Below are 22,096 nucleotides of genomic sequence, written 5' to 3'. Positions count from 1 at the left end.
TGGCGTGGTGGGCGGCTTTCGCCGCATCCCAGCAGTAAGTAAACACCTGTCTTAACTGGGTTTCTGCGCTGCCTGGAAAAGAACGAGTGACACAGAGACACTCCGGATCGGGCTCCGATTGAGGCGAGGGTCGCTGCGCAAGGACTGGGCGAGAGGTAGCGAGAGCGTGCTGGGGAAGTGGCGTATCGGGACCACGGACAGGTAGGATCAGAGGAATGGGCGAAGAAGATACCAGTTCATTTATGTTCTTATTCGACGCTCAGCGAGATATACGTCAATAAGATAAGGCCGCAGCCCAAAGTTGGAAGACTATTTTATATTTTGAACAGCCGAAGGTGTTCGAATTTTTTGTTTAAGTGTAGGGATATCACGCCGCTTGTATAATGACACCTGTGTTTCCACCGATTTGACGTGATCAAACTATTGTTGATTCTAGCTGTGTCTGTTGCCTCTCTACATATAGAACTTCAACATATGGTTGCTTGGTCCCAACGCGCTGAAAGCGAGATATTTTGTTGTTGCTGACTCGTGAGTCTGTCGCTGCGAATACCCTAAACAACAACATATTTGAATAAAAGCCGAACGACGAATCTTTTTTAACAAAAGGCTGGCGGTGTTTCTCAATTTTACGCAACGAAAGCTACACAAAAATTCGTGTCTGAACATTGGCATACTCAGCACCACTCCCGTTTTTGTTCCGCGCCGGTAGTGCACGGAATGTGTCCGAGGCTTGCATGCGATTAACGGCAGCACCATTTTGAATACCAAACTTCCATCCAAATTATTAAAAATATAATGGGGCCCCAATGTGAATGATCAGCCCTTCCATGGTGTCCATAGCAGGAGCATTATCTGACCACACTCTGATTTTACTGACCGATCCAGGGTTCCTGTCTCTCCCTCCCAGCCTCTCAGCCCCTCCCTTTATATGGTTTGCTGGAATGTTACAAGAATTGAGGAAAAAGTTAGTGATAGCACGAAGCCTGTATTATCTAGGCATTATTAACTAGCCATGGCAATATTTCTGTCTAAGTAAGGAAGTTTTTGATAGGGACAAGCAAATGAAATATAGAGACTGCTCTTTGCTGACAAACTGCTTTGCTGACTAATTCTGCTGACAAACACAACTTTAGGGGATGAGAAGTCAGAGCCTTAGGCTATGCCTTTCAGCCTCCCCAATCATGTACATAGATTAATACTTGTCATACAATGCCCCTACCAAACAGATTATACCAATTTTCCCCATATGCATTCTACCTTTAGACAGTGTTGATCGTAACTCGGACTTGAATTACTTAATAGCTTTTTAAAATCTACAGAATTATCATTTTATCCATGATTCTGACTTCTGGCAGGAAGTAATAATGCTGAGGGTTTCATCAGCAATATCCTTCATTTCATGCTGGCAAAAATAGAAATACAAGAGATTGAAATTGCATACATGCAAACAGCCTTCTCATGGGTGCAAAAAGCGTATAATTCTGTACGCACTGCAGAATGGCTCGCTTCCGGAGCCATTTCTGTCACATTAGAATAAGTATATAAGGTAGGTGGTAATATCCTCAAATGGGCATTGCTAAAGTGACATTGACAAAAATTGACAGTTGGCCCTCAAATGGGCCAACTGTCAATTTTGTCTGAGAACCTGTGGAAATTGGACCAATATCCTGAAAAATGGTACAATATCTGAACTTATCTCGGCCAAAGGGATAATGCACTCTGTGCCCCTCTTGGGTCTCAGTTCCATCCCGCCATATAAATTTGTACCAGCCAAGATTGATTTTAGCAGAAGGCTCAGGTGCGAAAACTATTTTTCAGCTAGTAAAAATGCATAAAGAAATTGATTGCATGTGAAAACCTGCGCAACCGCCATGCTCGCACGGACACAAGCAACATTAACATCAAATGTATGGCCGAACCATTCTTATTTTTAGTCATGTTCCTTGCATCAGGAGTGACATTGCCCTCCAGGAAGGCGTGACAATGCCCTGCAGGACCGAACTTGCATCAGGAGTGACATCGCCCTCCAAAAAAGTGACATCGCCCTCCAGGACCTGAACTTACGGCTCTTGTCTGAGGAAGTCAGACCGCTTGAACCTACTGTGGTGCGTCAGCGACCTTCTCTGTGTCTTCAGAAGGCTACGAGATATCCGCAGATGGCTTTCTAGACTGATCGGGACATTTCGCCGAATTTCTCTGAAATGTTCATGCCTCTCGTCATGGGGGAGACGTTCAGTTCTAGCGTCGCCATTATCAACAACGTAAAAAATCAAACGCAAGTATATTCATGAAAATGCGCTACAAATATCTCTTATGAAATCGCATTGCATTGCAAGTCAACGCACACCTCCGCATCACAACGACTGGGATGCATTCTTGCGGCCAGATGAATTTCCATAACCAGATCCTTTTCAGTGCCTCCTCTTGTCCAGTATGGGACACAAAGAGCCGGTGGGTAGAACACCGGACCGACCGACTGCACAGTCCATTGCAAACACATTGATTCGTCGCTGGCCTGTCACCAAGTCGAGCAACCAACTAAAAATTATAAGATGCTGTTGCCTCCAACGTTTATCTTGTGAGATCGGCCTTGAACGTCCGCACATGGAGCTAAGAATAGAAAGTAAATGTCAACTGCTTAGCTGGCTGGCTGTAATATAAGTTTAATCAGGAGTATCGCGTATAAGTTTTAGTAAAATGCAGTAAAGAAGATTATGGCCAGTACAAATTGGGTATTACTAGCACTGATGCGCATGAATTATATCTGTTCGTGAGTATGATAGGGAATGCCTTTAAGACCACACTTATTCTTAGTAATAGGCCTTACCTTGACTGCCCTCCCCCTCCCCTTTCGGGGGTGCCAAACATGATCCTGATCGCACATGTGGTGGCACGAGCGCCCTCGGAAAGGGTCAGTGGTGACGGTGCTGTGACGTCTCGGCAGAGCCGTCAGCTGGGCCTGGCCTTTTCACGCGTGGCGGGGCGCTTCCGTACTCCACCGCAAGCCGTGACCGCAGCCGTCTCGCGACCGCGACCTGGACCGCCGGAAAACGCGGGTACAACACCTGGAGCCGTGGCTCGCATACCCGTGCTGTTACGGGAGCGGTGCGTGCTAAGTCAGGGATAATCCCTCGTTTCGTGGCATTCGTTTTGATAGAGTGCCGCGGACGGCTGCAGCGGCTCAGCTCACTCCCCTGCGGATAGACACGGCTCGACACGTCAGCGGGGCGGACGGCCGTGCTGTAGCCGAGCAGGTCGGCGACCAGGAGCAGAGGGACTGGCTCTAGTTGTCACACGGGTAACGTGTTGCACTGTCGATGTCAAAATTCTCGGAAATCCATTCGCGACAAAGGCATGGTCGTGGTTTGCACAACCGTCTAATGAGTATCATGTCCATGTTTTATGCCACTGCCACTGCTTCTCTGGCTGCTGTAGTTTATTAAGCATGTGTACGTGCCAAGCAGTTATCTCCTGGCACAGGCGAACACGTTTTATCGCAGGCGAACACGTTTTATTACCTTTGTGAACATTGTGTGGTAAAAACGTCATTGCCAGCGCGTCTAGCTTTAAAGCTCGTTGAAATTGTCTGTTTCACAGCCAGTTTTACATGAAATCATCTGTTTCACAGCAGCCTACAGCTCACTGAGATTATGTATTGAAATCGTCTTGTTTCACAGCCAGCAAATCACAGCTAAACTTATAAAGGTATTGGCTGGGACTTCCTCATAGATCTCGAGTTGCATACCATGCAAAGCCTGCGATCTAGCACGGAAAGTGTTAATATCCACGAACTTTACTAAGCTGGATCAGCCAATCCCAACCCGAGCAGGAGCAGGAAATTCTGTGTTGGGCCACAGCTTGACTGCGTATTTAGTTTTGACGTGCTGTCATTTATCCAGTCATGGAAATACTACTAAAAATGGCAAGCACAAAAACGATCAGATGGCGGGACTTCAGATGGGTACGGTTATGGCAGGTATGGCTGGGCCATAAACCGCTTGAGTTATGGCGTTCAGGTCAGCACGAGGTTAGGGATTGGCCAGCTCGAAGAACAGTATGCATTGTTCACAGCTGTTGTCGCGGCGCATACGAATGGACTGGACTCATGGACTCTCACGTCATTATACTCGTACCACTCTCTCAAAAAGGGATGTTACAGCGGGACGTGTAGTCCGGGGCGAAAATGCTTTTGTTTTGCAGGATATGATCCCTGACAAAAGGTGACGTGTAGCTGGGGTCTTCTGGTAGTCTTGAAAAGCCTATCACGCTATCTTACCCATCACAACTAACTAATCTCCTAGCTTATGGTAATGTAGGATCTCTTGGACATTTTGTGGCCATACAATACTTACCTTTGATTTTTACCTTCTTAACACGGAGTTGATGTCAGATTTTGAAGACTGTGGTGTCTTCAGGCTTTATGTGTGAGCATGCTTATGTTATATCAAATGACCTCTGGAAAATTTCATGTCAACATATCTTTTCCTTCTGCTGTAATGGTAATGTCATCAAGCCTACCCGAATATACGTATTAACTACATTCTGGAAAATAGTAGAGTCTCATGATCAATCAAAGATGATCAGGGCCGGGTTAAGCGCTCCGCAGCCCGGCGTCAGCGCTCCTCATGTCCTGCGTCGGACACGCAGCCTCTCCTGTGTCTGACGCGCGGCCTCTCCAGTGCCGAACGTGCGCCCACCGTGGGGCCGAACACGCACCCACTCCAGTGCTGAACACGCGGCCTCTCCTGTGCCGGACATGCGGCCTCTCACGTGCCGGCACGCGGCCAGCCCGATGCCAGACACGCGGCTTTCCCTATGTCCGACGGCCGCCCTCGTCTCGGACACGAGTGGCGATCCAGTGAGCGGCTTATCGCCGCTGCAATGAGGTACTGGCGCCGCACGATCTGTTAGGATGCAGGGTACCATAACGACAGTGCGGGCTAATGCAGCAAGTGCTTCACGCCTTGTTTTTATGAGTTTTTGATACGTGGCCATTGGGTCCTAGGTCCGTAGCTGACATACATGATGTGCTATACAATAATATGCCTGTAACAGGCTTCCGGAGAAATGCTATGGAGAAATGTTATAGGTGGTTATGATATGAACGTCGGCCAAATACTACTTAAAAAGTGGGGAATCTGTATGAATCATTGATCTGAATCAATCTGAAATCAGAATCACTGCTAAACACTAAATAACGTCGTCATGTAACGAGAAAGCAGCAGCGCCCAAACTTCCGAATAACCAACCGATCTTGTTAAGCACGATTCGTTACGCGGACATTGGCCCGCACTCATGCAACCCAAGCCATGGAAAGGCTATACAGTGTTCAGTTGCTTGTTGATGGCTCTGGATCTGGGAGAAAACAATTTCACTGGCGCGCATTGTAAAAACTAAAAATCTGAAATTCGGGCAATATGGAAAACAATGAAATTATGTGTCGGATACTGTAGTTAAAGACAAAGAAAATAACTGTGATATGAAATAACATGGCAATTTCCAACTTCAGGTAATGTCGTTTGTAACATAAGAAACAGCGTAGATAAAATAGCAAAGCGGCGGGGAGTGACCTTTAATGGTTGGACTTAACTCTGTAGAGCCCTTTCTCTAACACTGCCATAATTGTTCCAGTATGTCGTGAGATAGCACTTGGGCTTATCCCTTGCCATTTATGGTTGTGCTGCGGCCGCTGACCAGACATGTTTTCGCCATTCTCCGTGCATGCGACGTCTTAGGTTTGAACGGAACCGATGTGCTCACCAGCCTTAAGCCCGTCCCACCGGTCACTCATGCGCTAGGACCCACACCCTAATTACTAGGAATTTTTCGCATGGCGAACAAGTGATACTTTAATGCAAATGAACGTTCCGAAACGAAAGCTTCTGCTATGTTTATGATTCATTGCACTTCATTTGCTATTGTTTTGTGTGCTTTTCTGCATTTATAGTCATGCTGCCACGGTATCTGACAGATTTCGCTACACTTAACAGTTTAGGCTGTTCTAAATTTCGTCGGTGTCGGAAACTGCACTTTTCACCTTGGCGTGTAGTGGCCAGAGCGCAACACGCCTTGTTGTTCTTGGAGCAATTCTGGCATCTCTGGCACATGGTGCAGGCTGGCTTTTCACCTCCACCAAGAACCTGTTCCTTGCTGACAAGGTCAAAGCAATCTTTTAATCACTGCTGGACCGCCACGGACAGGATTGGTAGCCTCAGTTTCCAGACCGGGTCGAACGTTGCAGACGCGTGGCCACAGACTGCACCGCAGCGTAAACTCGAGTTTTCCGAAAAGAAGTCTAACAAACTTTGAGTTTTTCCGGAACACGAAATACTTCACGGCCTCCAGTGACTTCTGGCTTGTGCTGATGGTGTCATCAATACCAGCGGTTTCGGACCTGGATTGGTTGTTGACGCGGCTCACATCCTCGTGCAAGCCCCTCAGCAGGTTTTTTAGGAACTCTTGTGCATCCTCTTACTGATAGCCTATGGATCGGGCGGCGAACCCCTATGACAGTGCCTTTAATGGACAGGTGGTCCGCTCTCAGTCAGCCTCATCTGAGCTCTTCCATAGATTTTGTATTAACGTGTTAAATTATCTAATCAGCGCGCACTTCGTGGGGCGGAGGTGGTTGTGTTGATGTCTCTCGAGTACTCGTAGGATGATGTAGTAATAGGATGTCTATTGTCCCGTAGGATGCAGTAATGCAGGGCACGGATGCTGTTCGGGCATTGCAGCACCGCGTTCATCAAGCACGTGCTGCCAACGCTTTTGAGACCCGTAGGGCCGTGTCGCAGGCCGCATTCTATCACCATCCTCATTCTTCGGAGACTTGGCGCCCGTAGTCCCTTCTTTTGGCGACGCAACATGCTGCTGTGACATGCCACCTTTGCGATGAGCGTGCACAGGTTCTTCTTTTCCGAAGCTGGGTAAAGTGAATGATACTGAGGCTGCGTTCTTCGGACTGTGACAAAAGCCAGACGCCGCCAGAGCTCGCTCCTCCGTCTGTCGCCCGACAAGGTTATCAGCCTAGCACCAAGACTTTCGACACAGTCTCCCGTCGATGGGTCGCATGCTCTGCGGTCACAGGCTCTGCGGCTTCGAAGGCGGCTGATTGGAATTTAAATCGCTGAGTGAGGCCCGAGTGTTTTCTGTTCTTTTTGCATCTGGCTTCTTTAGCTGCGGCGCCGGCGGATACCGAGGAAGGGATTAGGTGAGAGGCAGCAAGCGTATCAGTGCATGTGGCATCCCTAACCTGGCTGTTGCCATGGACGATCGGGAATATGGCCATCTCATCGGGAGTTTTACCGTTTCCCCGGCCAGTGCCAGTGGTTCTAGGATAGATGGGATTCCTGCTGCCTGTAACGCCCGCCTGATAACCTCATTGAGTGCCGTGTGTCTGTTTGGTTGTTCGGATAGCCACAGGCAGTCGCGACGTCCAGGCAACACTCAAACGACGAGTCAGCGCGTGATACCCCATGCTGCATTTGCATTTATTTGCTTGACATACTCGGCTTGACTTGTCAGTGCCTACGCGGAGGGCAGCCGCGATTCGCAGCGTGGTCCGGGCCAGCCTCTTCCGAGGTTGCAGTTAGTGTGGCGTGAGGCCCAACATCACTCTTTTGACCTCAGCTTGGCCGCCAAGCTTGGTGCTCCGTAACCTACCTTAGCCGATTTTATTTGCGATGACAAGCAAAGATCCAAGGGACTGTTCCGCTAGGACTAAATTCCAGGCAAGCTACCTTTGCATCGTTGCACCCTTGTATACACCCGCAAAAGTTTGCAGATGTACCCAAAAAGATGCAAAAAATTGTAGCTGTGTTTATGTTGTCCCGAATTGAATCCACCATTGGCCGTGAGAGGGACTCACGTCTGCCCCTTGTCCAATATTCGCCATAATTCAAAAATGCCTCGAGATATTGCTGCAAAATTGTTAGCATCTGTTAATTAATTAGTTCTACACCTTGTGCCAAAGTAACAACTATGATACAAAAATTCATTAGGCGTGAATGGCGTCAGAGTGATGTCATGCACGCTGCATTTTAACAAGATCGCATTATCGCAGACAAATTGACACAGAAGGCAAACGAAAGAGCATATTTGATATCTGTAAATGTGGAAGGTGAGCCACTTATTACACCATTTATATATATATATATATATATATATATATATATATATATATATATATATACTGGCGTCGTGTTGTTTCAATAGTGGAATTTGTAATATCGGCATGTCATATAAGACAACATGTTGATAAAAGTGTATTTTACATCTCGAGCCTTAAGCTCAAAATGGTGTAAATATGCAATTAGGTGTCCTAAATCCTACTATGAAAGATGCTTGTTCCAAGTTTCGAACGGTTATCTGTAGCGATGACTAAGTTTTAGCTTGAAATGCACCACAGCGCAAGTTCCCCCTGCCCACGTGAGCCCGAACCCGTAGATCAAGGGGTCGCCGCGCGGCTTGCGTAACGGAGCTGACTGGCCAGCCCGACTACAATCGCCGCAATAGTCGAGTGCCAAAGAAGAAGGCATGCCGCCAGTGTGCCAGGTATGTCTGTGAGCGGCATGGCCTCGCTGTCCACGCGTGTGCCGCCTGTGCAAGCGATTCTGACCGGCTGTGAGTGCATGACATATGACGTTTCATTTGAGGTGAGTCACAGGTAGTGGACTTAAGTTTTGCATATCTTGCATGCTCGGGCGTAGGGTGTAATCAGATACAATGTCTTAAAATTGCCGACTTTGGGTGTAAACCAGCACCCTATGAGGATAAATTTTTCACTCCTTTTCCCCATATCTTTTGTGAATTTTTCACTCCTGCCTGACATTGTCTAACCGCACATGCCAAACCCATATTTCCTTTTCTGAGGTTTTCAGATGTCATCCAAAACCGAGCTCACTTGAAACCACAAAGCATAAACGAGGCTCCACAGAACCTGGACACCTATGGCTATGTCCTGCCTCTCCTACATCTGAATCTTGTCTATGTATGCACAGAGCAAGGGCGCCAGGTACCTTCAAACTCAAGACCCTCAAGTGACTCAAGCCGCTTGACACACCAAGTTTGGTTTGTTTACAAAATGCATCACAATCGGCAGCAGTGTGCCGAATGCAAGGCTTTCACGCATCCCCAATTTTTTGTCTCACCACCACACCGCGAAAGCAGAGCCTCGTGCAAACATCAGCAAGGCCTGGTAGAGAATTTTGCTCCACGTATTTATTTTACTCGAAAAAACCTGACTATTAACTTGCATCACTTACAAAATGCAGGAATTGAAAAATTCAAGAAATGCATTCTAGATAACATTTCCAAGATGAATATTACCACTTGAGCAATTATTTTAACAGGTTTTGAGTCAAATCAGCTAATAACAAAAATTCTCCCTAAAAAGTATCAGTCTTTTTATTTAACTACTTTTCTTTTTCTTGGTATCATAAGAGTGCGATACCACTTAAATGTTTCTTCCTTTTCAATTGCCTTTAGAGGTACTATCTGTCTCGGCAAGATGCTCCAACTGCAAACTTGCGCGTGATTTACACATAAATCGGGTTAATTCGCCAGCCGTCCAAACATGTTTGATATGAACCCAAAAGTGAACAATCCACAGGGAATGAAGAAGACAATTTGAAGCACAGATCTTATTTTCACCACCATTTTTGCCCTGTTAAGCCCTCGGTCCAAGTTTTTTGGCTCATGGCGGTGCTCGATAATGATAAATCTAAGTCTTTTGAGTATCTAACTCACCAGACTACCTGACAGCGCTATCCTTATGCTGCCATATAGAGCTTTGGGGCAGACCTGACGCAGCTAATATAGAAGTGTTTGATGGCGGAATTCTGTCCGCCGGAATTTTTTATCATGCACACCTGTCACTTGTTTCGCATTTTAATCTCCTAGGTTGTTGGATATGATTGATATTTATATTTGGTTGAACCAGGAAGAAGTGTGCCCTGAAAAAGCGAGTAAGTCTCCTGTGGACCAAGTAATTGCTTATCTTACCTGTTTTCAACACACGATTTGTAACCAGAGTTAGTCGTTTTCTGTTTTAATCCATTAAATTTTGTCATAAGACAAATTATGATGTCACAAGGCATGCAATGGGCTTATTTTGTTCCATATTCTTGATAATTTGCCCCAAATTTCTTGAATTGGTCCCTCATGGCTGCTTGAACCAGATGTTTTCCATAGTTGTCATAGTTGGCTTACTGGCAAATGACTGTACTGTATATATGCACTATATTTTTAACACTGGGATACTCTAAGCTGCGTAACAATTATAATATCAGGTCTATATCAGCATTAAGCAAATAGTCAGGCCATCACATTTAAAATGTGAAGCCAACATCCCAAAATATGTCGTTAAATATGAATCAACAAGCCTAAATAGATGCCCTTGCTGCAGCTCGGAAAAGGCAAGCAGCAAAACTGGCATGGTCATCTAAAAGTTATGTTACTTTTGGAGGAGAGTGATTGTTTTGTGGAACATAGTTATTATTGTCCTGGACAGAGGTTAACCATGACAATCAAAATGAGTTGTTCAAAGTGATTTAAAGTGTCCTCATTTATATGTTGTCAACTTTGTCTGATGTCAGCAGGCATACACAAATAACTGAATAAGAAGGCAAGCTGAAACCACCAAAAAAATGAGCTTTATCATGTTTTTACCGTAAGTGCTGCTGTCAACAGATGGGTGAGTTGAGATGATGTTCAACATATGGGCTACTTTAAGTTAGGTTAGGGTGGTTCAGTGCATGACAGGTGACAATAGGAATTGTGCAGGAATCAGTAACTCACAACTGCTGCTGTGATACCAAAAGGTTAGACAGGATTAGATGAAGTAAGGCCTCTTTAGGTTAGGCATAGTTAGGCTACTTTCATGGAAATAAGCATTGGTATTTTGTAAGAAACAATAACAAATTGTTTGCTTTCCCTGACCCTATATTAACAGAAGCCAGGGGTATGTGTATTGTGTCTGACGTGGTGATGGGCTGATGTGTGGGAGTCCAGGGTTGTTTTTTCAGTGATTTAAGCTTGTTGAGTTTTCTGATATTTTAGAAATTTCTTTGCTTTGTTTTATGTTAAAAATGCTGGGGAAGGGAAGTGCAAAATGCAGCACCAAATTATTGGTCTTGCTGAATTTTTTATGTTCGTTACACTGTCATGAAGTTGCTATGCTTTAATGTATTCTGTTTCACTTTAATGGCCTAAGATGTTAAAAACAAAACAGTGTTGTCAGGTTTATGATATTACGTCCATACCAACTTGAAATAGATGTCTTTGTTTGCTGAAGCATCAGTCGCTAGCTCATAAGTTCCATCTTATGTAAATTGAATTTTTCACTCTCGCACGGTCTTTTTGCGATGGAATTTTTCACTCTCATACCAATAGTTCAAAAGCGATTCCAGCTCACTGATCATATGAACATATCTGCGCATAAAGTGGTCAAGATATATATCGCCGTCGCTTTTGCTGCAGCTTGTACGTGATCGCTTTTAGCAGAAATGTCGAAACCCGTTTTAGGCACTGGAATCGGGCCAGAACTTTTGGAGTTATCCTATTTTGATGAAGTTGACCTGATATGACCTTAGTCCTCCAGCTTCCTCACTTTACCAGGTCAAACCTGTCTACATAATTGTTTCCCATCGCAAAATTGAATGATGCGCGCGCACCTGAGTGGACAGTCCGGCTTTCCACTACAACTTACGCCATGAACATGCATTCAACCGTTTGTTCGCCATCAAGGTCCTTCCATTTGACCTTGACCCTTGTGAGCAAGGAACAGCTGTTATTCCCGTCTAGGATACCCATAATTGCGGTCGAGCTCTGCCATTTTGCGTTTCGGTATTTAAAACGGGACGGAAATAAGCAGACCGAAATCGACAAATAGACGAAATGTTCAGCTCTCATCTGCACGGCATGTGGCCTCGGCTTGGGAAGGCCAGACCTAGTGCGGTGCGCGTAACACTGGATAGCTTTTTGTGTAGCATGTTTATCAGGACGCAGTGATTTCACACCACGGGATACCTTTCTGAATGAGATGCGTTGTGGGAGCTGTCAGATGTTCAAAACTAGGATTTTAAGACTTTGGCTTTGACCTGTAAACTAGATATGCTTTTAAACTTGAGTTTGTTGTGTGGTCTAAGACGGCACGCCACGACACCACTGATAGCGATTTTTTTTTATTCGGCCCGGCCGCTCTAGCATGAGATAAGCATGAAGGCCAAATGTGGCCTCCTTCCGGCTAATTGTGTGCCACTGAGGGGCCCGGTCGATGTCGGGTCACTTCGTCGATCCCACACCGTGCGGTTGGACTTTTTTGCACTCTTTCCAGTTTGGGCTACGTCGTATAGGTTTTCCCGGAGAGACTCGAAGTCATTTCCAAGCTCCGTGGTCGGGCTTCCCGGCAATGAACCTTACGTAATACCAGTCTGCATAGGAGGGTTATGTCACACTTTATCCAAACTGAGCACAACCTAGAGATGGACTCCCTGATGCACCCGACCCGGCGATATAAAGTCCGCTGGTAAGAATATAAGGAGCTTTTCAAAATGTATTGCATTTTGAACACGGAGGTACAATCTTAATTAATGGCAAACATCCAACACTGGTAGACATGGACGCGGAATAAGAGGCAGGAGGGGTGCTTGCCTTCCCCCCCTCTCCCCTCCCACGCATGCACACTTAAGGACTGGGACCTAAAGACCTAAGTAAAGACCTTTAGACCTTAAGACATTTTGACCTAAGTAAAGACCTTCCAACTTTGACGAGATAAGTGTTGGCGTTTTCATGTACAAAATCGAGCTGTTTTCTCATAGGTCATCTTAGAAAGTGAAAATCAGCTCGGATTTGTGTTCACAAAATCCAGTATGAAGTTTTCTACTGTTATCGCGCACTCGGGTGGGGGTCAACTTGACCCAGCCGAAGGTTTTTCCAGAATGGTATCCGAAAGACGCATCGTAGCCGTGCCAAATTTTGCACAATTGTAGACAATTCAATAGCAAATGGCTTGGCATCACAAATTTAGATGTACCTTATAAGGTCGCTGACATGTGGAAGGTCAAAGTCAGGCCATGGTTTCAGCAAAAGCTACTTCTAGGGAATCTTTCAATCTGATCCAACAGCAGAGTGTTAGACGGAGCCACACATCTCTGAGATGCTTTCGTAGACAATACAACAGTTGAATGAGCAAATAAAATTGACCTAAGGTCAGATATGTAGGCCACACCAAGGTCAAAACCAACCTATTTTGCTACCCCAGGGCTTGCTGTGTGGGACAGTTTCCGGCGCTCATTTCTAATGTATCGATAGCAGGAACGGCATATACATCTTTCCTGCACTTCTTGGAGGTCAGAATAGGTCATTGACCAAAAATGACCCAGATCAATATTTGTTTGGGGAACAAAGTGCCCGGAGTAATCTTTGTCGCTTCGTCAAATGCCAAAGTCGGAGCAATATTGTGCGATTTTGGTCACCTTGACCTTCAAAAGGTCAAACAAGGTGACTGGCCTGAATTGAGCATGTGATTTTTTGCTTACAAACGGTTCCCTAAATTCTGGGGGCATTTTGGAGACCAGCCTGGAACTTGAACTTGTTTGACCTTTTTGACCCGAAGGTCATAATCTAGGAGCCTGAAGCTTTTGACCTAAGTGAATTCACATACAGGTCAACACACCCTGTAAATTTGATGTCTCTAGCATTATCATTTTCCATCGGAATGCATAACACATGCACCACGAGTACATGAGACGAGAGAGACGAGTACATGTACAGGTATCTGCTCCAGTCACTGACCCAGGGCCACCACATCTGCTCCAGCCACTGAGTGATCCTGACTCAAGATTCCGCGAGGAAGAGGCCATTTGGCAATCGGCATACGTACGTCGTGAAGTTAGTCGAAAATAAAGATTGAAATCCAAATTGATGTTTGCGGCTTTGACCAGCTTCCGCACGGTACTTTGTGAACGTCGCTGAAAACAGTCTAGATTTTATATGTTTAGCTTTCAAACTGTCATTTTTGGTCATTTCATACAGGAAACTGTCAGCCGTAGCCCCAAACCGCTACACACAGGACGTGGGCACGTGGAGCGCATTCATTTTTTGCAGAGTGTTGACACGAGACCTTTTCAGGTTGCTAGCGTTTGCGTCAGTAAGCACGCGCCCAGGTGGTCGGTCGAATACTCTTCGCTCTGGTGGGGGAAGGGGCGGGGTCAGTTTGACCCTTTGAGATTTCGCAAACCCAGATAGCGAGATACACCAAGGTTACAGGGTGCGTTGGTCTGTATATAAACTCACCTGTGTTTAAATTTGAGGCTCCTAAGTCATGAGCTTTGGTCAAATAAGATCATACAAGTTCAAACTACTGATTGGTGCCCAAAGCACCCCAGCTCTCCTCACACAACGGCCGTGAACCTATCACCAACTCTAAGCAAAAGGTCAGTGACGTTTATTTAAGGTCAGTGAACTTTTTGATCGTTAAAAGGTCAAGGTGACCAGAAAAATACGAAATTGCTGTTGTTTTTACATTCAAATGAGCTCAGGGAACATGCTAGGCGGTATGTTCCTAAGAACAAAATGTAGGCCTGATTCATTTGATGTCAATGGCCTAACGTGATCTTAAGAAGTCCAAAGAGCATGCACGTCGCGGTCCCCGTCATTAAAAAATATGAAATGAGCACTAAGAACTGCTCTGTAATGCAAGTTCTCGAGTAAAACAGCAGGTTAGCTTTGACCTTGGTCTGACCTTCGCACCCGACCTGAGGTTGATGGAATTTGTTGTGTTTCTTAATTTATTCATTGTTTTGCCTAAGAAACTAAAACACTACCTAGATAGATAATTTATTAGTGCATTGCCTATCTTAGATATGCATGGCTTCCTTTAACACACGCTCGGGTGAGGGTCAAATTGATCCCCGTAAATTTTCCGGAATGGTTTCTTAACAGCGCGGCGTACCCGCGCCAAATTTTGCATAGCTGTTGGCAATTAAAAAGTGGATCGTCTGGCATCACAACTGAGATGTACCTTGAAAGGTCTCTGAGCTATGGCAGGTCAAAATCAGGCCATGGTTTCAGCGAAGGCCATTTCTAGGGAGGCGTTCAATTTGATACAGCAACTGATTGTTAGACGAAGCCATACACCTCTGAGATGCTTTTTTAGGCAACACAAATTGAATTCACAATTTACAATGATCTAGAGTCAGGTACATAGGTCAGACCAGGGTCAAACCCAACCTGTTTTATTACTCTAGGACTTGCTGTATGGGGTAGTTTCTGGTGGTCATTTCAAATGCGTTGATAACAGGTACCGAATTACATATCTTCTATGCACTTTTTTAAGATCAGAATAGGTCACTGACCTAAAGTTACCCAGGTCAACATTTTGTTTGTGGGAATATGCCGTCATGCGTTTCCTTTGTCGTTTATTCAAATGCAGAACTCAAAGCAGCCTTGTATGATATTGGTCACGGTGGCCTTCAAAAGGTCACGCAAAGTAACCGACCTTAAATGAGCATGTGACCTTTTGCTTAGAACAGTTTTCTAGGTTCTAGGGTTCTAGGTTTGGAGACCAGCCCGGAATATGACTTAATTTATGTATTTCTACTTTAATTATTTACTGAAGTGAGCTCATGTACGGGTCGATACACCGTGGGAATTTGGTGTCTCTAGCTCTCTTAGTTCCTGAGGTTTCAGGCGATCAAACTGACTGATTAAGCGATGAAATGAAATGAAATGAAATGACGCGAAGGGTATCGAACCGGCCACTCGGGCGCGTGTGACACTCCGTTGTCGCATCATATTGAAATTCCTTAGAAATGGTCTTCGCTGATAGCGAGGGCCCGACTTTGACCTATTACAGGTCAGCGACTTCACAAAATAAATATAACCGCTTTATGCCAAAGAGTTTGCTGTTCACTTGCCTACAGCTGTGCAAAGTTGGGCGTGGCTACGCTGCGCGTTCGTAAATCATTCTGAAAAATATTCGGGCGGGGGGTCAATTGAGCTGAGGTGTTGACCCCGAGGGGGTCAACACCCGAGCGGGTGTTGACGGTTCAAAGAGCGGGCTGTGAATTTTATGAGAACTCTTATGATAATTTTTGACGACCCAACTGACTTTACATGTTGCACAAAGTGAGATGTTTGCGGTGGTAGCCGAATGTAGCCGAAAGTTGACTATAAGGAAAGAGTTCAGATTTGCTAAAATGCGCGTTGCGTCCTGGAAGTGACACAAGCCATACCAAATTGATATGGGCGTCATATCTCTGCGGAGAATTAAATGTACCATGCCTCCGGCCTGAAACTTTAAGGACGCATTTGACTTACGAACATATCGGATTATGCGACTTTTGCTACGTGCGGCAACAACCCCAAACAAAACGCTCTCCCTTTAAGAAAAAGATAGGGCTGTTCCACTTACATTAATCTAGTCAGGCTCGTGGCAGCCAAAAACGTCTCCCACCCTGTGAAGTTGTTGCCGACTCGACCTGGGACGGACAGTTCATCCCCTAACCATCTTCACACCAGTTCAGTTGGGTGCAACTTGGATTGTATGCGTCAAATCTTTGACTTATACATGTACATCGCTGACCCAGCTCGATTCGGGAGTGGTTTTGGCACTCCCCAAATGAGTAGACCTGCCCGGGGCTGGCACAGTCACATTATCCAACAAAATTGATCGTGTCTAAGAGCATTGCTTCTTTTAAGACCGAATTGGCGTGCATGGCCAAAGCGTGTCCGTTGGATATAATTTTGCTTTTGCATATTTATCAACACAAAATATTTTTATCCGTATTGTTCATCCCATCTTTACCAATCTGTAATTTCGGCAGGAGCCAACGTTTCGGAAAAAGTGCATCGTGCCATGTGGCACGCGCAATACGTGTGAGTAAGGAGATAAAAGTAACACGCCCATCTCTAAGCCACGTCCGTTTTTCAGAAAAGTATAACAATTTTGGTGGATGTTTTATACCTTTAGAACAGGGAGACCAAGCATGTGTCTACGGCAGAACTGGATAAGTAAACAAAGAATGTATAGTCGCGTGTATCTGTAGGTGTTTATATGTTCCGAGGACACTATAAAAAATTGTATGGTGGATATACGTCACAGGCTCATCTTTGAGCGCTACGCCTTGATTTTGACCCGCGTTGTATTCGGGTGCACCCATTCGATGCATTAGGCCCCCTGAATGACATTTAAAGGCCAGGTCGTATCGGTCGAGGTCTTTAATGTGACCTACGGCCAGTTCTTCGGGGCTTTTATATCCACCAATCTAACCTTGATTGTCAATCCTGGGGTGCCCTCAGTTATCTCCTCGGGCCTAATCAAACACTGTCTCTGGTAAACTCGGAGCCCCTGCCAGCAGCAGGGCCCCCTATTAGGCACTGTGGGCACCTGACAGACACAATCGCCCGATACATGTACATCGCTGACCCCAGCCTTGTCCCTGCTTGGGCGGCAGACCATATGGCCGATACAAACACGGACCCGACCGTGCGTTACTGGTGGTGACTGGACGACATTGAGGCCCTTCTCGTCTCAGGAGCCCCGATGGGCGTAAAAGACCCTCTGACTGAAATTTGAGTGCCAAGCCCTGTTGGCCGGGGGTGACTGGGTACGTGCCTCCTGTGCCCGTGCCTACGCCGCTGCCCGCGGTCAAAGAACAAATGCTCTTGGCTTAGCCGTATCCGATCCCATAGCAAGGAAACTATGAGGCATTTAGAAACGTTATTTAGTTTATCAAGGAATGTTTGCTACGTGCGCGTAGATGCTGAAAAAGGTAGTTACCCATATGCTCTACAAATATGCACGCTGCACATGCTGTAAAATACATGTTACATAAACTTACAGCTGCAGGGTGTAGCTTGATCACCATTGCGATGCTTCACACATCCTTCGTAGCCCGATCATCTAGCGGTGCTCAACGAAGCTCAACTTCTATCCTCCGCTACTGGCGCCAGCACCAGCGGGCGTATTCCATCGGTGCAGTGTTTCGGTCTGCTTCCGGAGGTGGGGCGTCGGACGGCGGCGCGGAGGCACAGCAGTCGCTGGCCTGTTTTTTGGGCATTTAAGTGCCCCCCCCCCCCCACCAATTTTTTTCACATAGGTTTGCCTGAGGTAAATGTTGCTAACCGGAGATGAAACTGCGTTTTATTGAGGGAGGGGAGGGGAGGGGGCGAACCCATATACCATCTTGTTTCCAAAACTCTTTTTTCACGCATTTCGCCCACTTTATTCTGTGGTTATAATTTGCACTTGACATAAGAAACTTTCAAGTTCTGATTTTTCGATATCATGAGTTCAAAGTTATTATTTTCGGTAGGTCATGATTAAACAGCGTTGTGGTGCTGAACAACGATTCTGTTGGCGGCACGTAACGTTTCTAGCTGTCCAAGTGTTCGAGCACATTCTTATGGGTTTTTCTCTTGAGGTTAAGCATAGGACAACAGGAAGGCGTTAGTATCTTAGCATATTTCTTCATAGACGTCTCATACCTTCCGATAATGTGATGTACCGATTTTTTCATCTTGTTTTGGCTCAAAAACTGACTACTTGCTGGCGATAACCAGCCAACACTTAGCCACAGCACGTGTGTGTCAAAGCGGACGCCGCACGTGCCCGTGAATGGTGCCGCTGTCCAGAAGGCTGCGGGAAGGCAGCGATTCAAGGAAGCCCGTGGGCTCCTCCCGCAAGTACCAGTCACTGGGGCTAAAGCAGACACTTTACTGAATGGTGTGATGACAATGCTCCAGTGCTGTCGAAATTTGATTGCACCAATCTCATGTTGAAATAATGTCAAAATCTTCATTTAGCGGCACAATAGCCTATGTATGTTTTCAATGGAAATTTCTGCACCTTTTACCGTGACGAAATTCCTGACCGTCTCGTGGTCCGTCACGGTCGATCGGTCGGCATCCATCATTGCACCAATGAGTTCTATACTTGTTCCACAGTGGAACGTGCACCAAGTCCAAAATCCGCGCGAGGGCGGATCCAAGAAAAGAAAAGAGAATCATCGGACCCAACACAGCGAAAAACGGGCCCTCGTAGCCCTCGTCCTATCAGAGAATCTCAAAGGCCCTCCACAAGAGTTTTCCGAAATACTTTTCCAACGGTTTTATATACGGTGCTCAAATTTTTGGCAGCGTTTGGAGCTTTCATCATGTCTTACCATGTCGTTAAAGTTTTAAGAGCCACCATGCAGGTTTGTTTCCAAAACTTGAATCAAAAGACATGGAGACATCGATGACGATATGTCAGTGATTTTCTGAGAAGCTCAAAGAGGCATCAGATCTTCCGGACGATCTTTGGTTCACTAATAAAGCCATCTATAAGTGCCATATGTGGCACTAGTGCGCCGTGTATCGGGTGTTAGCACATGGAAACGTGAATATGACTAAACTTGTGATATTACGAGTCATTTTATGCTAGAAGATTAACGACGTTCAACATATTGGAAGTTTCTTGTCGGGCAAAACTAGATATGATATGTGAATATTTGACGTCCTCGAACACACTGCACAAATATCCTGTTACATTTATTGATAATTGATCGGTGGTCAAACCAGAAAGAGGCGAAGACTCTTTAGTATTTGAGACCAATGAAAGCCCCAATCATACGTCACTGCAATTTGGTGCGCACCGTGTGGCGACAAAGAACGCAGTCTCATCACGAATACATTGAACGTTGTGCGTTTCTTCTAATCCCCATTCAAGTGAGCGGAGTCTAGCTAATTATCCTTCCCTCCACCGGGGGATATACGGCACACCCAATTGGTGCTGTCTGCCGCTTGCGCTGCCCGTTCTTGCTGCAACTCAAACTCAGGGCATCAGAGAATGCATCAGAAGGTGAGGAATATCAGATTTGCTGGTGTGACGCTCCCGTCGCTTGCTTATCGCGCGCTGTGCAAACGGATGGTGAACGCGGTGCTTGGAACGAGCGATTCACGCGATGCTAGGGTACCGTGGACCTGCTCTACCTTAAAGTCCATTACAACAGAAAACACGCCCGGGTGGCGGGAGAATACCACATGCTCTAGTGGGGTGGGGATGGGGGAGGCAATTTTCCTCCCCTGATTTTGCATTTTGGTCCTCCACTGATATCTAGAATTAAGTGAGCTAGAGACACCAAATTCACAGGGTGGGATGGCCTATGTGTGAGCTTACGTTTATCAAATTTAAGGTTCAAGGCAAGCGTCAAGGATTACGCTAGGCGACATGCTCCTGAAAAAACAAATGTTGACCTGGGTCATTTTAAGTGAGTGACCTACTTTGGGTTTTCAGAAGTCTATGGAATGTGTCTGCTATAGCCCCTGTTATTCCTAAATTTGAAATGAACAACAGAAACTAACCCATATAGGAGCTCTCGAGCAAAAACGCTGTTTTGTTTTGACCTCGGTCTGACCTTTATACCAGACCCAAAGTCAATGGTTATATTCCTATCTTCAATATCTTATTGTTAAAGAAACCATCTCAGAGATTTATGACCTCGTCAAACTCTCCGATGATGCACCAGACTGAACTATTTCCTAGATGCTATGATCATATTTCCTAGAACTATGCCTTCGCCGACAGCTGCAACCTGATTTTGACCTGTCATAGGTCAACGATCTTAAAGGTATGTTTCATTTTGTTATGCCAAAATACTCGCTAGTCATTTGTCTACAGGAAGGCAAAGTTGGTGTGACTACGTTATACCTTTCGAAAATTATTTCGGAAAAAACTTCGAGGCAGTAAACTAAACCTCTCACCCAAACAGGTGTTAATCAACCTTTGCGAACCCTGCACGATCATCTGGAATCACAATTCGTCATATATGTGTTAATGGACTGAAGACACAATGCATGCGGAAGACCTTAGCAAGTAGGGTCCCATGCAGCCTTTGCCAACGGATGCTGTTTGTAAGAAAAACAGAGCATGGCGTCGAAATCGGCTTAGTGAGCACATTCAGAGCGCACTTGTGCAGCAGGAGCGCATTTCACATGGCGAACACGGGGCAGACCGACAAACGGAATTTTTTGAAGCAAACAAACGAGGCATTTTGAAGCAAACTCCAAGTTTGAATCGGAAAATTTGACAACAGCACAAGACAACGTGAACCTCAACGTTATGTACAATCGTTACAAACCTGCAATGTTGACCTCGGCTATATACGCAAACGTCTGCTTTGAACGTGATTTAAGGCGGATGACTAACAGTTCCCAGCCTGCCCGCAGCGTGATGGCCAGTTATGATGGCCCAGAAAAAGATTACAATCGCAGGTAAAGACTACGACTGTGTGCATTCAATAGCGTTGCTAAAGGACCATCCGCTGCCAGTGCAAAGTATTTGTACGACTATAGAATCAGTTTTGTTCTGTTAACCTCGTGAAGGTGTTTCATCCAGTGGTAACGTGACGCCCGCAGTGTTGCTTCGCTTAGTTCCAGGGACCATTATGAAATATGTGCGAAGCATGCCACTATGCGTACATGTCATCATGGGAGCGCTGTCAGTCGGCAATGTGAGTTTCTCCCCGGACGACACGGCCTTGTTGTGCAAATTACCCCTTGAAGGCGCAATGAAAACTGCTGGCGGTTTGCCACTAGCATGATAACCGGAGTGTGGCGGCCAGGAGAGCAGAATTATGTTCACTCAGAAACAGTGCGGTGGTGTGCATTCCATAACGCCGGTACAGGTCTATCAGCTTCCAGTACACCACGCTTGTCAGATTAAGATATCCATTTCACTTGGTCGACCCCCGACGCATCACTCAATGCTGGCGGGCCTCTAGTACTGGCGATTTGAAAAGTCACGGTGACCAATTTAGAATAACTTTCATCGTGCGCGGCGAGTGCCACTATGTACTTGCTTATCGACCATGAAATATTCTGCACAACTTCGGGGGCGTCTAGCTCAGAAACTAGACGGTTCAAATCTTAAGAACGGCAGGGCTGTAAACCGCACCCAGTAATCTTCAAACTGGTTGTCTCAGATCAAATTCTCATACAAACGTGGAATACTCCCTTTAAGCCGACCGGCCTGCCCGTGGCGTGATGACCAGAAAACGTCGGCCGGGGAAAACACGTTTGCTCGCGCGCCACCGTGTCAGTTGTATTCGGTCGA

General features: G+C 45.9%; 1 protein-coding gene across 1 annotated transcript in view; it reads right to left on the bottom strand.

The window, feature by feature from the left end:
* LOC119100081 (venom protease) overlaps positions 1-18,914 on the bottom strand; it is a 28,472-nt gene extending 9,558 nt beyond the window's left edge. The window contains exon 1 of the mRNA XM_037223194.1: positions 18,876-18,914. Coding sequence (XP_037079089.1) covers positions 18,876-18,914 — 39 coding nt within the window. The remainder of the gene's footprint in view (positions 1-18,875) is intronic.
* Positions 18,915-22,096: the final 3,182 nt, after the last annotated feature.

This window comes from Pollicipes pollicipes, unplaced genomic scaffold, assembly GCF_011947565.3.
Source record: "Pollicipes pollicipes isolate AB1234 unplaced genomic scaffold, Ppol_2.1 Scaffold_4881;HRSCAF=5763_pilon_pilon_pilon, whole genome shotgun sequence".
NCBI lineage: Eukaryota > Metazoa > Arthropoda > Thecostraca > Pollicipedomorpha > Pollicipedidae > Pollicipes > Pollicipes pollicipes.
The sequence above is the reverse complement of the archived record's forward strand: the minus strand, read 5'-3'. Positions and strand labels throughout refer to the sequence as shown.